The 16,723-nt window shown below is 38.8% G+C and overlaps 1 protein-coding gene across 2 annotated transcripts in view; it reads right to left on the bottom strand.

Moving 5' to 3' along the window:
* The window catches only part of LOC121504174 (phospholipid-transporting ATPase ABCA1-like), a 269,110-nt gene that overhangs the window by 86,658 nt on the left and 165,729 nt on the right, over window positions 1–16,723 (bottom strand). For both annotated transcript variants that reach the window (XM_041778824.1, XM_041778823.1), the window contains one exon: window positions 15,139–15,328. In XM_041778824.1, the coding sequence (XP_041634758.1) occupies window positions 15,139–15,328 (190 nt within the window). The remainder of the gene's footprint in view (window positions 1–15,138; window positions 15,329–16,723) is intronic.

The following is a 16,723-nucleotide window of genomic DNA, read 5'->3' as shown; positions in this document are numbered from 1 at the left end:
AAATACATGCTGAGCAGTGTTTTGTGTGACACCAGTATGCGGAGCGGAGTCTGCGCAGACCTCCGCGGAGTCTGTTCCGCGTCCCTTCCGCCCGAGTATGTTGGGGCCTTTACATTTGTGCCATATTACTACCATGTCTTGGCGATGGATCTAACTGAACTCGGGGGTATGTTTAGAGCCTTGGAAATGTTTTTGTATCCATCCCCTGACTTAAACTATTGAATAACCTTTCCTCCTTTTATTTTTTAGACCTTTTTCACTAACAGGGAGACGACTAACACCAATTGGCTGGACCTCTGTTGAATTAGGTCAGTCATTCAAAGGGGGTGAATATTTATGTGGTCACTTATTTTACAATTCATGTTTTTAATTAAGAAATCTGTTTTCCCTTTGACATTAAAGAGAGGTTTTTTTTTCTATTTTTTGACAGAAAAGCCAGATCACATTGACCATGAGTGATTTATAAAATCAATAAAAGGGTAAAACATCCAAGGGGGTGAAAATTTGCTACTGGCACTGAATTTGTATGCCATACAACAGTTTCACCCTGACTCAGGGCTAACAGGGGTTAAGCTTTGTTGATATGACAGCATTGTAATACACATTTGTAAGAAAAAAAAAGACCATTTCTGATGTGTCTCAGGTAGTCAGGAGGACATCTAAATACTGACTGACTTTTGTGACTGAATGTCAAGAACATTTATGGCTCAAATTGAAATATGTGATCTGTACTGAATTGTCAGCTGCACTTTTATGAATACATTAGTTTATTGAGATCGCTAAATGATCAATTTAGTACCACTGATGGCAGCTGGTATGTCATCAGCCAGGATATTATACTGCCTTTTTTGCCTTCTCATGGACTGCTTGTCCTGTTGGGTCAGGTCAGACAGCACACTTGTATCATGGCAATGGAAATAAAGTAGACATCACATTTTTATTGAAAGATTATTAAGAGGTTTTCTTTTGTTAACCTGGATCTGTGTGGCCTTTGCACTGTCTTTAAGTTCTGTGTTGAAGATGTAAAACTTATAAATGATGATTTTCCTCTGTGTAGTGAAGCGTCATGAGCAATGAGGCTTACCACTGCACGCAGAACTTCTCAGCCAACCATAAAAATCCATCCACTAGAAACAAATCAACAAAATTGAAGAGCAAAATATGACACAGCTTTCTGCAGGTGGTTTTAAGTTCACAATACCATGGAACATGTTCTCTCAACCCTTATCATAATAGTCAATTAAGCCTGGCTACAGGGAGCCTGGGGGAAATGTAGCCCCCCGACAAAGCGGCAAAAGCTGTGTCTAATGTCAAAGGATCCTAATTAGATGCCCTTCTGTGGATAAATGGGTACATTCAAACATCCAATTAAGGGAGGGTGCAGCACACAGCTTTGAATACACTCCACCATGTGTAGACTGATACTATCCAGTGTGCATACTCATGACAACACCAAGATGCTTTAGCTCTGCTTATTTAGAGAGGTAGCACAGTGCTAATTAGGGGAGTGATCCTTAATAAAGTGAAGACCTCGGAATGTAATGCAATTTACCAATATATAGCATAGTTGCACTTGTTATTAAACATCTGGAAGAGTTTGATATGCATATCTTGAGTTTACATGGTGTTATGGGAAAAAGTCAATACTAAGCAGGTGTATGTTTCAACTAGTTTGCAAAAAAACTTTTGAACCACTATCACCTGACAAATCTAGATACACTTTTACACACTTTTTAATACTTTAAACAACATAATAGCTGTTATTTTCACATTTGAAATTACCGAAAAAGTAAAAAAGACACCAGACATAAATAATCATAATTTCCATCTTGATTCAAATTCTTATCAATACAACTATTTATCCCTTTACATTGTTTGGACAAAATAAAGTTCAAAAAGCCATGAGTCCAGCTGTTATATACGGATGGAAAAAAACAACCATATTTCTCGTCCTCCCAGCTGAATTTATTCAACTGAATTTTAGTTTTCCTCAAGTTAGACCTGACCACACTGACATTTGACATAAATTCTCCTAATAGTCATTGTACTGAACTGACCTTGGTCGCATCTAAATATAACTGTCAGCTCATTAAGTCTGAAAATCAACTTCTGCTGATTTCAATGCAGATTTTAACAGTGGGTTGAGGTTTTTCTTTTTAACTAGTGGGACTTGATACAAAGTTTAGGAGCACTTTTCACAGCCATTCTAAGCAGGTGAGGAGCAGCTAAAGTCAGTGAGTGCATACTATTCAGACAATCTGTGTTTTTCTATTTTGAGTCCTTCAAGCCAACAGACAGAGGTACTACATTTTGGTTTTATTTTATTCAGAATGCTGATGTGGTTTGAGCTTATGAATTGATGAGCCTACTGCTAAAGTGCTCCTTAGGTCTACTTGTTTGTCTGTGTCTCTGCACTCCAGACAGACCGACAGCAATGAGTGGAGAACAGAAGAGAGACAGCAATGTCTTTTCATCCCTGAAATGTTTCTGCATGTCTGGGTTGGACTTGCACTTATGTTTTGATTTTAATGATTGTTAAGGTTTTGTATTTAATTGTCCTCCTTTTTTGCAGGCTGTTGAGAGTGGTTAACCGTTCAACTGTACTTGTTTCATATTTTAAGCTTTTAAATCCCGAATGACCCAATCTCTCTCTTTGACTGCCATTTATTTTATGGAATGTTTTCCCTCAGAGAGGAGAGGGGCCGGCATTGTTTGGGCAAAGTACCCAGATGGGTTGCTCGTATCCACTGAGGCTCTCCAGCTACACGGCTGCAAGTAATGAGGAGCAATCAGCTCCAGCTTATATGCACCTGGCTGAAGATTGCCAGAAGTTGCCAGAGTATGCTTTCACCAGTGTGGTAACAGGCTCTAGCTCTGTTTCGGAAAAGATTTTGTCATTTTTCTAGTTTTCCATGAAAACTCTAACTTTCTGTGTTCTCCTTTTTTTAAATAAGTGACTGTAAGGGAAGTCCATAGATGGCTATACGATTAAAAGCTGTCTCACATCAGAACGATCCACTACTTATTTTTCTTTATCAGTCAAATACTATGTCTAATCTGTAACGCAGTCTCCGGCCACTAAACAAGGCTGTAGCTCTGGTTGACGGGTCTTCTCTCCCCTCTCTACTACCAGGATGTAAACAAGCACTACAAAAGGATGGCATCTCCTAAGAGCAGCAAGTCTGGCAGGTTTTTTAAATACAATATTAAACAGAGATTAAAAAAATGTATTTAGGGGGAGGTTTAACTTGCTTAGCAACTGACATTTGGGTATGATGGCTCATGGAGGTGTTTTTCCAAGAACTTTGGCAGTTAAACAAAGTGGAAGGAAAGTTGCAGAAAAGTTTGGGTAAAAAAGGAGGAGAAGAATAAATGGAGATTAGACTGAAGATAAAAACAAGTTGATAAACAATAAATAGATGATGTGAGAATAGGAGTGGATAGAGGAAAGAAACAAAACAGGAAAAGAAAGAGGAGGAGAACTCAATTCACAAGGCGCAGAAGAAACAGAGAGAAAGCCGAGGAAGAAAAGAACCCATCTGGCTTATGAATCAAAGATAAGAAGGACGAACGGCACAGCAACCTTGGCTTATCTCTGAACAAACATGCTTCGCTTTCGAAAAAGCCACAGAAACTCGTAAACAAACAACCAAAAAAATGCGAGCTTTCACTCTCTACTGTGTGTTCAATAAATTTATAACCAAGAATACAGTCAGTGTGGGTCTAATTATTTTGGCCTTGGTCCATATCTCTCATCAAAAGGACTGAAATGGGAACATTATGTGATTTTGCCATACCTGGGCTTGCATCTTTTCTTCATTACACGCAAACAGCTTCTGTGTGCTTTGGCATGCTGAACATAACATCAGTTCTCCACCACATGGTTGTAGCTTGATAGCTCGGGAAGCAAACAGTGGTGAGGGAAATGTAAACGAAGGAGTAATCAAATCTGTTGAAAGAGCTGCTATACTTGAGCTCTGGGGAGATATGAGACTGTGCTGTGTTCATATTAATTTTGGCAGAGTTTATATCTCACTGTTCCTCAAACTAAAATTTAAATTTTATCTAGTGTGTACAGAGGAATCAAACACGTTCTGGAAAACAGAATCTTTTATAATTAAAAACATTAAGGTGTACCCACCAATGACTTCAGACTTAAGAGAAAACTAAACACATTCTAATTAATGTTCATCAACATGTCTGAGTGGTTGAAGTCAATTTGAAATCATTAATTATCATAACTTAATGCGATTGGAGCTTATACAGACCACACTAGACAAGTGACAACCTCTGATGTTGACAAATGAAGTCAAAGAGCAGTTTTTCAGTTTTTTATTAGAATACCAATTCTCATTTCAACAGCCTGGTTTAAAAGGTTTTGGTCTCCAAGGATACTTTCTCTATTCTAACAGGAACTGTACTGTAAAACATCATCTTTATTGGCAAGGACACGAGAGAACAGATCCCTCTACCAGGTTGTTCAGGTAAAGTCACACCTCTATAATAAAGTAAAATACAACATAAAATTTACAGTGTTAATAGAACTCATATTGTGTTACATTTAATATTTTAAAAGTGTCTATATCAGTCCACCCTATATAAAGTTATACTACAATTTGAAAGTGTTCAGTATTTTACAACATCACAGCTGCAAAAACTTTTGAAAAACTGTAGCAAGGTGGGTCTCCTTTGGCAAGAACAAAGCAGAGTCAACCTCAAATCAAGGCAATGCAAACAGATGAGTAATACCCTCTATGTGTCCTTTACAGTGTTCGGTAGCGTTACTTTTGAAACTAACTTGTTAGACTACTGCGTTACATGCTGAGAAAAGTAATTTGTTACGTTATTGCATTACCTACTTCTAACTAACGCTTTAGAGTACTTTTGCGTTACTACATATTAGAACCCTTTAGTCACTTGTTCCACTTGGCGGTGGGCAGATACACCAGACAGAAACAACAGATAATGACTGCACGTCTGCATTTATACGTGCAGCCCATAATCTGTATCTCTGCAGCCTGAGAGCACCGCTAACAGACAGGAGAACGTTTACAGCTCTTTAACATGCTCATAATCTGACAATTGCTGAGCAGAGGCAGACGGAATCACTCCAACACTGTGCGTAAAAACAGCGCGTAACTGGAACAGCTGCACAGCTGATTCAATGAAAGCAAACTGAGCTTTTAAACTTACGTTTCACCAGGATGCTGTTCTTGTCCCTTTTATCCAAAAATCCATCATAATGGGGATATTTCCAAAGTGTCATGCTGTCCTCTCTGTAATCTCGCTGGTTCAACAAGCCAGCAGTGCATAATGGCACAGAATGTTTACCTTCCGCTGGCACGGCACGTCATGCCAACGTGACTACAGGAAGAAAGAAGGCCAAACAGAGCAGATGCTTCAAGGAGCTTCCCTTTTTTCTTTCTCTCTTTTTGAAGCCATGGAAGAGAGAGGAAATTTGGGATTTTTCTTTCAGTAACAGATTACTTTTATGAAAATGTAACTAATAACAGGATTATTTGAACTGTAAAACTAACATGGCACATTACTCGTTACAACAAAAAAGAAATCTGAGTACTCTAACAGATTACTTTCTAACACGTTACCCCCAACACTGGTCCTTTAGGAGGAACCTTAAATCATAGCTGGGAACTCTGACTCGGTGGATGACTTCACTCATGTTGCAAATGTGTCTCTTATCAAAATACAACAACAATCCATCAGAAACATGACCAAAAGAACCCAGCAGGGATCACTGTACAACAGGCAACATCCAAACACAACTCAACATATGTAAACACAGTGCCTGAGGGCAGGAAGGGAACCTTCGCCCACGCATCCCCCCAGATTTAAAATAGCAGTGAAGGAGCTTAAATCAGCTTATCACTAGTAAATCAACACTGTCAAATAACACCAAAACTGAAGATCATTTCACTCAGAATGGACTTAAAATTACACTTTGGGAGTCAAAATCCACTCAGAAATGTTTAACACTGAGATTTCGACACTCCAGTTTTTGCTGCGCACAACAGCTGTCTTTGAATGTGACGTGGAATCATTTTCTCACTATGTGTAATTACGATTAATACGTAATCAACAGAGGTGGAAAAAGTGCAACAATATTGTACTTGAGTAAAGTACAGTTACTCTGGTTAAAACTTACTTAGAGCATAAATGTTGCATAAAAGACTGTAGATATGCCAAGAATCTAACTTAGCAATCTCCTTACTTAAGAAGATGTACACCATGGTCATTTTTTGAGAAAAAGAGTCACTGGTAGTAGTTCTGATTTCATTTGAATTATTCCCTGTGATCTTTGGATAACAATTACATGAGATGTTTGAAAAAGAATAAGGCTTACATCACCTGGCGACTGCAGAAAAATTGAGACGATAATCTAAAATGTAAGGTTTTGTCACGCTGGGCCCTAATGAAGCACCCAGGACACCTAAATCAGAAAAGTCCCAGCCAGAACTTCACTTGGGTGTTGGGTCTTGTTACTGATGGAGACAGCGGAGCACCTTAGAGAATTTAATAGCTTTTCCTCTCTCTAGGTTTTCTTTCTCTGATGGAGTTCTGTAGAAATCGACTCCAAATTTGATCAAAAGTCATGACCACAGGCAGGTCGGCAAATTTGGGCTTGGTCTCCTCATCAGTTAGTGCATCCAGTCAAACAAATGAGGCTTTTTCATTCAAAAATAAAAAATGAAACTGGTGAAACACATGGTCAACCATCATCTTCTGTGTAGTGTGCAGCATTACAGAGGCAGTTACATGACGGCGATGAATATAGAAATCACCACTGTTGGGCCTCATCACCACTTCAGTAACCAGAGCCTTTTTCCCAACACAGTGCAGTTCTGCAACAGCACTGTAACCACGTTCTGCTGCCATTAAACCTGAAGACATCAATACTGATCTTGCAGCACTGGTGCCCCCATCCGAGAGCACAGCAGGATATCCACATATGCACAGTCTGACATGCATGAACCCCTGGTCCTGCGCTCCCTTGCCTGTTTGACGCCTCTGTCATGACCTTTGAAGCTGGCCTGGGGACGAGGGATCAGTAATCAAGCCTCCATGACATTCATACTAAAGGGATATCTTCAAAGGGGTGCCTGACAGGGCAGCATGAATAAGCCATCACATTACATCTACATCCATTTTTGTTTATAAGTAGAAGTAACAGGTGGTTTACTGTGTAATTGTTTGTGGTGTGTTTCATGAGCTGCTCTTCATTTTAGCACCTCTCATTGTGCTATGTGATTATGTCCAATATGATCACATCACAACAATCATATTTAACCGAGCAAAACAATACCATTAGAGTAGTCTGAAAGCCTAGGTTACAACCATGCTGCTACTGACCACAAAAAAACTGCTCTGGCAATTTTTCAAACATCCACCTTGGCGACAGATTTTCATCCAGTCCCCTTCTGTTCTTGTTCAGCCACAACAAAGAAAAACCAGCCACCATTTGCCTCACCTCACAATTCACTGACCTTTCTGCTTTTGTTTTCGAGCATCTCCTGCCTTCTGCTGAGAGGGCGGCTCCGGACAGGTCATTTTACACTAAAATGGATCTGCGGGTGTTAGGGAATCAAAGTGACAAATCAACAGGGCCTGGCAGAGAAAGGATGTGTCAGCCTGTTGTTTTTGCCATGCTGGATCGGTGAGATTTTGTGAGCTTATCTGTTGGATTTGTTCCTTGCTAACAGATGCTTTTGGGATTAAAAAAATGCCCTTTGTATGAGGATTAATTATGGTTTGATCAATAGGCATGACTGAACGAGACCATAAAAACACCATAATGTGTGCGCCATTCTATTTTCACTTTTTCTTTGGATGGTCTAAAGCCTTTTTCCACGAATAGACAAACAAACTTTAAATGGAAGTCATATTTCCTCTACAGAATTCTGCCTTTCTTCCAGCAAAAATGGTAAACCAATGGCAAACTTCAATAGTCTGATAGATGGGGCCAAGGAGAGTAATTTGCAAGCAAGCCGTAGTTAGGCCAGTCTCCAAATGATAAAGACATCAATCGTAATTCGTTGAACGTGGCGGCTTTATCAATTCCTCTGCACGCATGACGGCCTATTCATCTATGAAGGTTAAATATCACCAGTGAACGAGAGTCAATACCCTGGAATTGATAATGGGCTTACTATTGCCTGCCATTTCCATGGAAACAATGATCGCACACTGGCTCCCGCGGTTGGGTGTCCATGTTTTTCTCTCTCTTGTCTTTTTTTTCTGTGGCTTCTCAAGGGCATATTCGGAGCATGGGCAGGATGAAAGATAAAAAAGAAAAAGTAGTGGGGAAGCTGGTTCACTTTTTTATGATTTATTCAAAGGGGGAAGCTTTCAGGTCATAGGGAATACATCCTCACTGTGTGCTTGGTGACTGTGGGTGGTCTCTGCCTTGGACTTGAATTAATTTATGCCCCCTCAACCGCTGAAATGGACCAAAGTCTACAAGTGATATAGAGCACGTATGATTAATGCATATTTTCCCATGCACACATTCTTACAAGAGCTTGTCATATACATTTATTCATACTTGTTACAATATTTATCAAATCCTACAACAAGCAACAATGCTCTCAATTGGCAGAGTCTACATCAGTGTATGACGGCACACTATGTAACACTATATATAAGCTGCTTTTCATGACCTTATGCACTATACTACATTTCACTCTGTAAATTATTGGTTGTGGCCCACCAGTGGATTACAGTTTACAGCAGAGAGGTGAGAAGGGTTACGGAGGTGTGTGGGGTTATTGGTTGCGGTTACATACATTTATTCCCTGTCATTTATGAAGAAGTACTGCAGGAGTACACTTGAATCCATCCTCTAATGTTGAAATAAGAGTTGCTATCAAGCAAATCACCATAAATCACAACATTATCTTTCAAAGATTTGAACTCTGAAACACCCTGAGGTTTAAATCTTTCAAGGTTTCAGCTGATGAAAGAAAAGATGAAAAAATAAAAGACTTGCTAGCTAACCGCATTACAAAAGCTGACCCTTGCCAAATAAATAATGTCCATCACAAAGAAAAAGGTGTAGGGAGAAATGTGACTGTTACAAAAGCATGTGGCTTCCACTAAATTCTTCTCATGCAGCTGTTCCTTTTTAATATTTATGCTTGTATGACTTTATTTATAAACCCAATTCCAAAATAGTTGGGACACTGTAAAATGGGAAAAAAGAAGACATCAATTTGCAAATCCTTTTCAAATGATATTCAATTGTATACAAAGACTAAATACTTTATGTTCATACCAATCAAATCTGTTATATTTAAATATAAACGTTCTAAATTTGATGTCTAAAACATGTTTAAAAAAAGTTGTGGATGCTCAAAAAAACATGAGAAACATTCCACAGGCAAGTAGGTAAAATGGTAGCAGGTGAAAGTACCATGAGTGGGTATAAAAGAAGAACGATTGAACGACTCGGTCAAGTTTCAAAGGTCATCTGAAAGTCTGGCTCAGGACAGACCAGATTTGTGACCATGTTTAATAATTTTATTATCATTATGTGTACATTCAACTATGCATGCACCTCTTTGTGCAATTTTACATGCGTCGGTACACTTAAGTATGCTATTCCTGTGCAATCATACATGCCTAAGCACATCTGTTTATGCAAATTATGTGAAATAAGACTGTGCAATCATATCAACACATTAAACAAATACTTCTGAACTTCAGCAGTTCAGCAGTAGAGCACTTTACCATCTGCCTTACATACTTCAACTGTAATGGTCACTGGTTAGTCTAAAGCACAGTCTTTTAGCCACCTCATGTACTGTTCTACTGTATGTGTCTTTGTATATTAATGTTTATGTCCATGCATGTTGTCTGATTTTATGTGAATGTTTTATTTTAAAAACATAAAATATTTTTCAATAAGTAAATAACAAAAAAGATTTACAGAATCAGGAAAATCTAAGCATTTATGGGGCGATGTCCGTGACCTTCAACCCCTCAGGTGGCATTGACAAACTATCCAATCTGGCACCAATCTGTGATGGACTTATGGTGTGCGCTCAGGAACATTTCTGACAACCACTGTCAGTTAACACACTTTGTGTGCAAAGCACACTCTAAGTACTACTGACTTCTTTGGGCTCGGATTCATCTGAAATCGACTGGCCTAAAATGGAAAAGTGTGCTGTGATTTAACGAGTCCCGATTCAAATGGTTTTTGAAAATAATGGCCGTCGAGTCATCCAGGCTAAAGAGGAAAAGGACCATCCGGATATTTACTAATGCATAGTTTTAAGTCAGCATCTGTGATGTGTGTGGGTGTATTAGTACCAGTGGCATGGGTACCATGCATCAGTGAAGGCACACTGAAAGGTACATACTGATTTTGGATATGCTGCCACCCAGATGATGTCTTTTTCAGTGACATCCAGGCTAATTTTAACAAAACTATGCCAAGCAACATTCTGCATGAGTTAAAAAAGCATGGATTCACAGTTTAAGAATGTGGGTACTACACTGACCTGCATGCAGTCAAGACCTGTGTCCCACTAAGAATGCATGGCTCATTATGAAGTGCTAAACAAACATCAAACAAAGAAAACTGTTGAACAACTTAAGATGCACATCAAGCAGGAAAGGGAAAGCATTGCACTTACAAGGGCAAGGACACTTAGCATATGTAGTCTCCAGTTGTTTAATGTTGTTAAAAGAAAAGATGATGTAACATCTGTTCACAATTTAACATAGGTTTCTTTTTCACATTTTACACAACATCCCAACTTTTTTGGAATTGTGGCTGTAGATAGGATGGTGGATAGAGCTGTACACTGGGAAGACAGGGTTGAGAATGACATGCAGTAAAGGAAACACCGGCTGGATCTTAACACAGGCCGCCCAGATCAAGGACATAAGCCTCTGTACACGGGGCGTCCAGATATAACCACTTGGCTAACGGCGCCCCACAGCTGCTTAAATCATTAATCTTACTTTGTGTAGCCAAAATGGGAAACTTGAAATAATTGTGTTGCATGATGATAACTGAAAGTCCTTCAGGTTGTTTCCATGCAAAATGGAGAGTCCATTTAACATCCGTTTGCAGGATCTAGACGGATACAAAGTTTAATGTTGTAAATAAGGGGAAATGATGCAAGAAAGCGAAACAAGAAACACAAATGAGTGTATTAACTAAGGCTTAGTGTAGTTTTAGTCACAACCACTTAAAGCATGGCAGGATAATAAAAATGATGTCGAGCAGTAGAGTATATCTAATTCATAAATGCAATAAGGAAAAGACGAGGTTCCACCCTGCTGATGGCCAAGCATTGCAACAGGATGATACAGACACAACTAGCACCTCAACAAATAGGGCAGTTCTTGACAGTGCTGTCATAAGCTACCACTGTATGTCAGAGAAAGGAAAAGGTTACACAAAGGGCACCTTTCTTGTTTGACTGTCTCAACAATCATCCCATAACATGCTACCCAGACAATTTCTACTTTAATGTGGCCCTGGATGGCCTTGTCACAGGAAGGAGCTCACAGCAAGACTTGCACGAGTTCAACGAGGCATTACAGATCTGTAGAGGGTGTGAAATGGCACGTTACATGGTGTGGAGTATTGTATAGGGGACTAGCGGGAAGAGAAGAGAAGGGGAAATGAGCCTTGCACTTTCACACTGAGTTGTTTTGACTTTCCAGTTTTTTTTTGTAATGGATGTCTCATTTGCCCTTCCAAGATGACATCTCCCAAGTAAGTCCAGTACTGAAGGGGTGAAATTATTATTATTTCAAATCATTACAGATGGTGCTCGATGTAACTGTGAGGCTCTTTTCTTTACTAGGTCCGTATGCTTTTCAATCACTGCCTTACTTGCCTACAGAACCGAGGCTAAAGGAAGCTTTACTTCTTCATAACTGCTTGACAAAATTTACTCACAAAGATGGATTTACCCCTTTAATCTTAGACAACAGCTCAAACTTGCTAGGAGTTTTAAGCTGCTGCAGAGTAGGGATGTTGAAAATAATCATTTCTAGGCAGATCATGATGCAGACATGAACAATTCTGCATCAGTGGAGAAGCAGCTCATAATCAATGTGGGCAGACCCAGCACAAGTCATACGTGATGCTATGAAATGAAATCAATTCCTGTGTTATGACTATGCTGGTGCATCAACTTGGAAACAATCTGACAGAAACACGGAAATACAGAACCAGTCAGGGCAAATTTCAAAAAGAAGACAATGAAAAAATATGTTTATATCGAGGATGGAAAGACTCTTTCATGTTTGTTATGTTCATTGTCCCTACCAACAATTTAAAACCAGTAACACTTATATGTTTCAGCGCTGTCGCAATCATTAATTGCAATAATTTCATATTACTATGAGACAAAACACCCTACAGAGAAAATAAATAAACTATGAGCCAGATGTGATCAATTGACCAGAATCCAGACACAGTGAAAAACCTCATAACATTGTGCTAACAATGATTCCTTAAAGTTATGTTAGTTTGAGTCGATATAAAACTTTTTTTGACGAGCGAAGAAAATGATGTGACAAGAGTCTATTTTTAATGTTGATATAAAACATTTTTTATTCAAATCTTTTAGAAAGCAAGTTAACCTACAATAAGAAAAGGGAAAAGCCAGAATAAAGCTTTGATTATACTTTGAAATGTAACTTTCCTTTTTCCAAAAGAACAAAATAAATCCAAAAATTTTTATTGTTAAAATTCTTCAATATAATTTAGTTAGATGATATAAAAATAACAGATTTATTTTGTAAAGAAAATAACATCAACAAAGGCAGTTTATATTTACCAGACCACTTGTCTCCATTGATAAAAAAAATAACAGCCATGGACCATGACAGAGAAAATGATGGATGCATTAGATCAGTGGTTCCTAACCTCACATACATAAGAAGAACTGCTGGCCCCCAGGACCCACACAAAAAAGTGACATATTGCTGTCAAAAAACACATCAATCTAAATTATTTTCATTGTTCAAAGCTAAACAGAATAGTCCAAAACACAAGTGTTATTACCAAAAAAACCCTGAACCAGTCAAGATGCACAGCTCTACTGCAAAGTAGAACTCTAAACCATCTACTGGCATACTGATACCACATATAAACTTTATTTCATCCCAACAAACTGCACATTAACGACATGAAAAACTACAATAGTATTTGAATTCTTACTCCAGAATTTTTAGCTGTCATTACATTATTCTGTTTATCCATTCAGAGGCTTTAGGCCATGCTTTTCTCTGATTGCATGTCATGGCTATGTAGGGAATATATACAGTGCCTAAAATAGTATTCACCCTCTTGGATGTTTTACCCTTTAACTGATTTTATAAATCAATCATGGTCTGTATAATTTGACTTTTTAACAAAAAAGCCTCTATATTATGAAAGTAAAAACTGATTTCTATGAAGTAATGCTAATTCCAAAAAACATGTAATGTAAAATAAATAACTGCATAAATATCCAACCCCTTCAAACCTACAAACCAGAACACTTAACATGCTGAGGATCATGACCCCTGAGTACATCTTTCTGTAGAACATGTAAACAGATTTACACCTACTTCTCTACAAACTATAGGCTGCTTCCATTTTTGTATGCAATGTACATCAACAGTTCTGTCTGCATTCCAGTGTCTCCAAATGATTGTGATTGAAAGTTCTTGAAATAATTTGCATAAATTCTGTTTTAGCCTGACAAAGACATCTGTTATGACTTACACACTGTTTGCCAAATAACAGTTTGTCTGGCATGCTGTTGCATCTGAACAGATATCTATCCAATCTGCAGCATGACTGTGCATTATCACAGGAGTGCCTAGGCTCACTCAAATCACCAATCAGCACAGACTGCTGGGTGAATGAAAACGAAGCTGAATGTGTGAAATTGTAAGTCTGCAGCCAAATCTCAGGTATCAGACAGCAGAGCTCCCCCCATGCTCCTTTTCCCTCCCTCCATCTGGGGTAAACTAGCACAAATAAACTTTTCAAGTATTTGGAGAATCTGAGAGGAAGAAAATATTGGCAGCTTCAGGAGGGGTTAGGAATAAGGTATTCAAATCTCTTAAAATGCAGGTGCATGCCACCCAGTAAACAGACAAAAGCCATCTCTAATAAAATGATGCTGGAGTGGAGGTGGCAGCTTGTTCGCCTTTTCCCTCTCAAGCTTAGATTTCTCATTATCAATGGAAGACAGCGGTGTAAAACAGTTAGCTCAAACAGAGACACTACATTGCCTCTTTATCCTGATTGGTTCAGTCAGCAGGTGGGAGCAGGTAGGGGGGTGCAGGGGTCTCTTACTTGCTCATCGATCATGCCCTTGATCAAGCCCTTGCAGGTCAGAGCGTGCACCATTGACCCTTGCAGGATCTGGCCATGTATATTGTTCAAGTAATGGCCTATAAAGATTGGTATTGACTTCTCAGTGGAGGGTGAGACACGTAAACCTCCCCTGAGGTCTCCTGATGTGAGCAGAAAAAATGAGGTTCTTTTTAGAGTCTTTGCTAGCAGTGTATGCCATAAAATGGTGCTGCAAGATTGAAGTTTAGGTAAAAGGAAACACTGTGGGTATATTTTCTATGAATTTTTAGTATGGGGGGGCATGCTGAATCGTTCTCAACAGCTAATTCAGTGTACTTTCATTGGAATCAATTTTGGCCCTACTTTCATGCCTAGCTCACAAAAGGAGGGAGCACAAAAGGCTGATTTACATTCTGCAAAGCCATGCAAATTCCTTGTTAGTAAGTACCTTAACAATTTGAAATCAGAATGATGCTGACTTGGTCTTTCACACCCTGAGCCAAAAGCTTCCATGACAAGCATTTTTCATTGCATGGTTGTGTCACTGACTTATGTTGTTTTTCTCTCTTTGCTGCTGTAAACCTAACACTGATGCACATACACAAGGTGGGCCAAAGACGCTAAGGCAGCTGGGAGCAGTACCTCAGGTGGCTAAGAATGCGTTTAACAGCCTATCTTAAAGGACCTCAAACAGACTGACACAACAACTGTTCCAGGGCGCAAAATCTTTGACCTTGAAGTCAAATAATTGTCCCTTACCACCATCATAACAAAAAGGGTGACAAACTTCTGTGTCTGAGACTGACCTGAGGTGGAGGGAGCCCCCCAGCACCAGGTGGGCAGTCGGGTAACATGATGGTCCGCTTAGGTGTGCTGCACTGACAGGAAGGGGAGGGGTTGGACATACTCCAGTTCCCATTAAGGAAGATGTCTGTGATTGACTGATCCACAGATGGAGTGAACCAATCAGAGCCAGTTGACGAACAGGGCAAATTCCTGAAAGAAAAAAGTGGAAGCATTACATGCAGAAATTGCCTACAAAAAGTGCTGATAAACATGTACACCAGTGATCATCAACCGGCTGTATCTGACCCCCCCCAAACTCCCCATCTGGCCCATGAAACGATTAAATTCAGTACATGGGAATAGGGGAAAAAAGTTGTCATTTTTAGGGTATCTTTTGTCTTTAAATCACTACAGGTATCGCCTCTCGCCCAATGACAGCTGGCCCCCTGCGACCCAGAACGGAATAAGCGGTATAGAAAATGGATGGGCGGATGGCACTACAGATGTCAAATCGACCATAAAACAATCAAGATGGCGACAATTTTACCAGGAATGACTTTATGTTTGATCAATTTTTTGCCGAAATTCACCTGCTAGCTATTATAAGTAAATATGATGCATACTAAACAAATACATTTCAATCCTGATTAAATCCACAGTTTTCTGTGTCAACTTTTTACTTCAAGCTCTAGACGGTGTGATTTTGCTGCCTGGGAATCAAAAAAGTACCTGCTGATCCTTGAACAGTCTTCAAAAGTCTAAAAATTGGATTATTGAAATCTAAGGCCTTCGGAAGTCTTATAAAGTTGAATTTTCATCAGTGACTGTTCTTAAATTTTAAAGTTTTTTTTTGTTTTTTAATCAGACATGTCTAGTCTTTGTTTTCTGGCTTAATGTATGTAGTTCTAATCATCCTTTTTTTGTGCTGTTTCGTTTCAGCTAGCAGACTTGCTAAATTGTGTTATTAATCAATAAAACTGTACAGTAAATTTATAGAATAGTGTAACAAAAAATGTTTTTTTCTTAAAATATTTGGCATTTCATAATAGTGTGCTAAATCAAGCAATCTTGCATACCTCTCATATTTGACCTTACCTGTACACAAAAAAACTTTTTTTTTTTTTTTTTTTTACCGGAACGACCAATCTATTGGTCGGTGTGTGAGTGTTATTTTGGTCAACTTTGTGTTTTTTTTGGTTGACTACAGGCCTACATATTCCCTATTCTACAAAAGTACATAAGCAGGCAGCAACCAAAAATGCTGAGAAACAAATCTCCAATGGAAGTGCAAAACTGTAGTTCTTTGGGTGTCCACTTGAGGCAGCACCAGGTAACTCTCCATTGGATTTGATATTAAAAAGTCCATTTTAAAGTACAAAGAAATAGGGATGCAAAATATCAACAGCACAATATTTGTATCAGTAGATATTAGCTTAAAAATGAAATATTGGTGTTGGAAAATATGAAAATTTCTGCCCATATCTATGACCGAAGTATCAGCTGTACATATCAGCAGTATAGAGTAGATCATATATTGGCCTAAAATACTGATAAAATACACGATTTTACCACCAAATAAAAGTGGTGGACTTGAGCACCTTACAC

This window comes from Cheilinus undulatus, linkage group 22 (assembly GCF_018320785.1).
Source record: "Cheilinus undulatus linkage group 22, ASM1832078v1, whole genome shotgun sequence".
NCBI lineage: Eukaryota > Metazoa > Chordata > Actinopteri > Labriformes > Labridae > Cheilinus > Cheilinus undulatus.
This window is presented reverse-complemented; position numbering and strand designations above follow the sequence as displayed.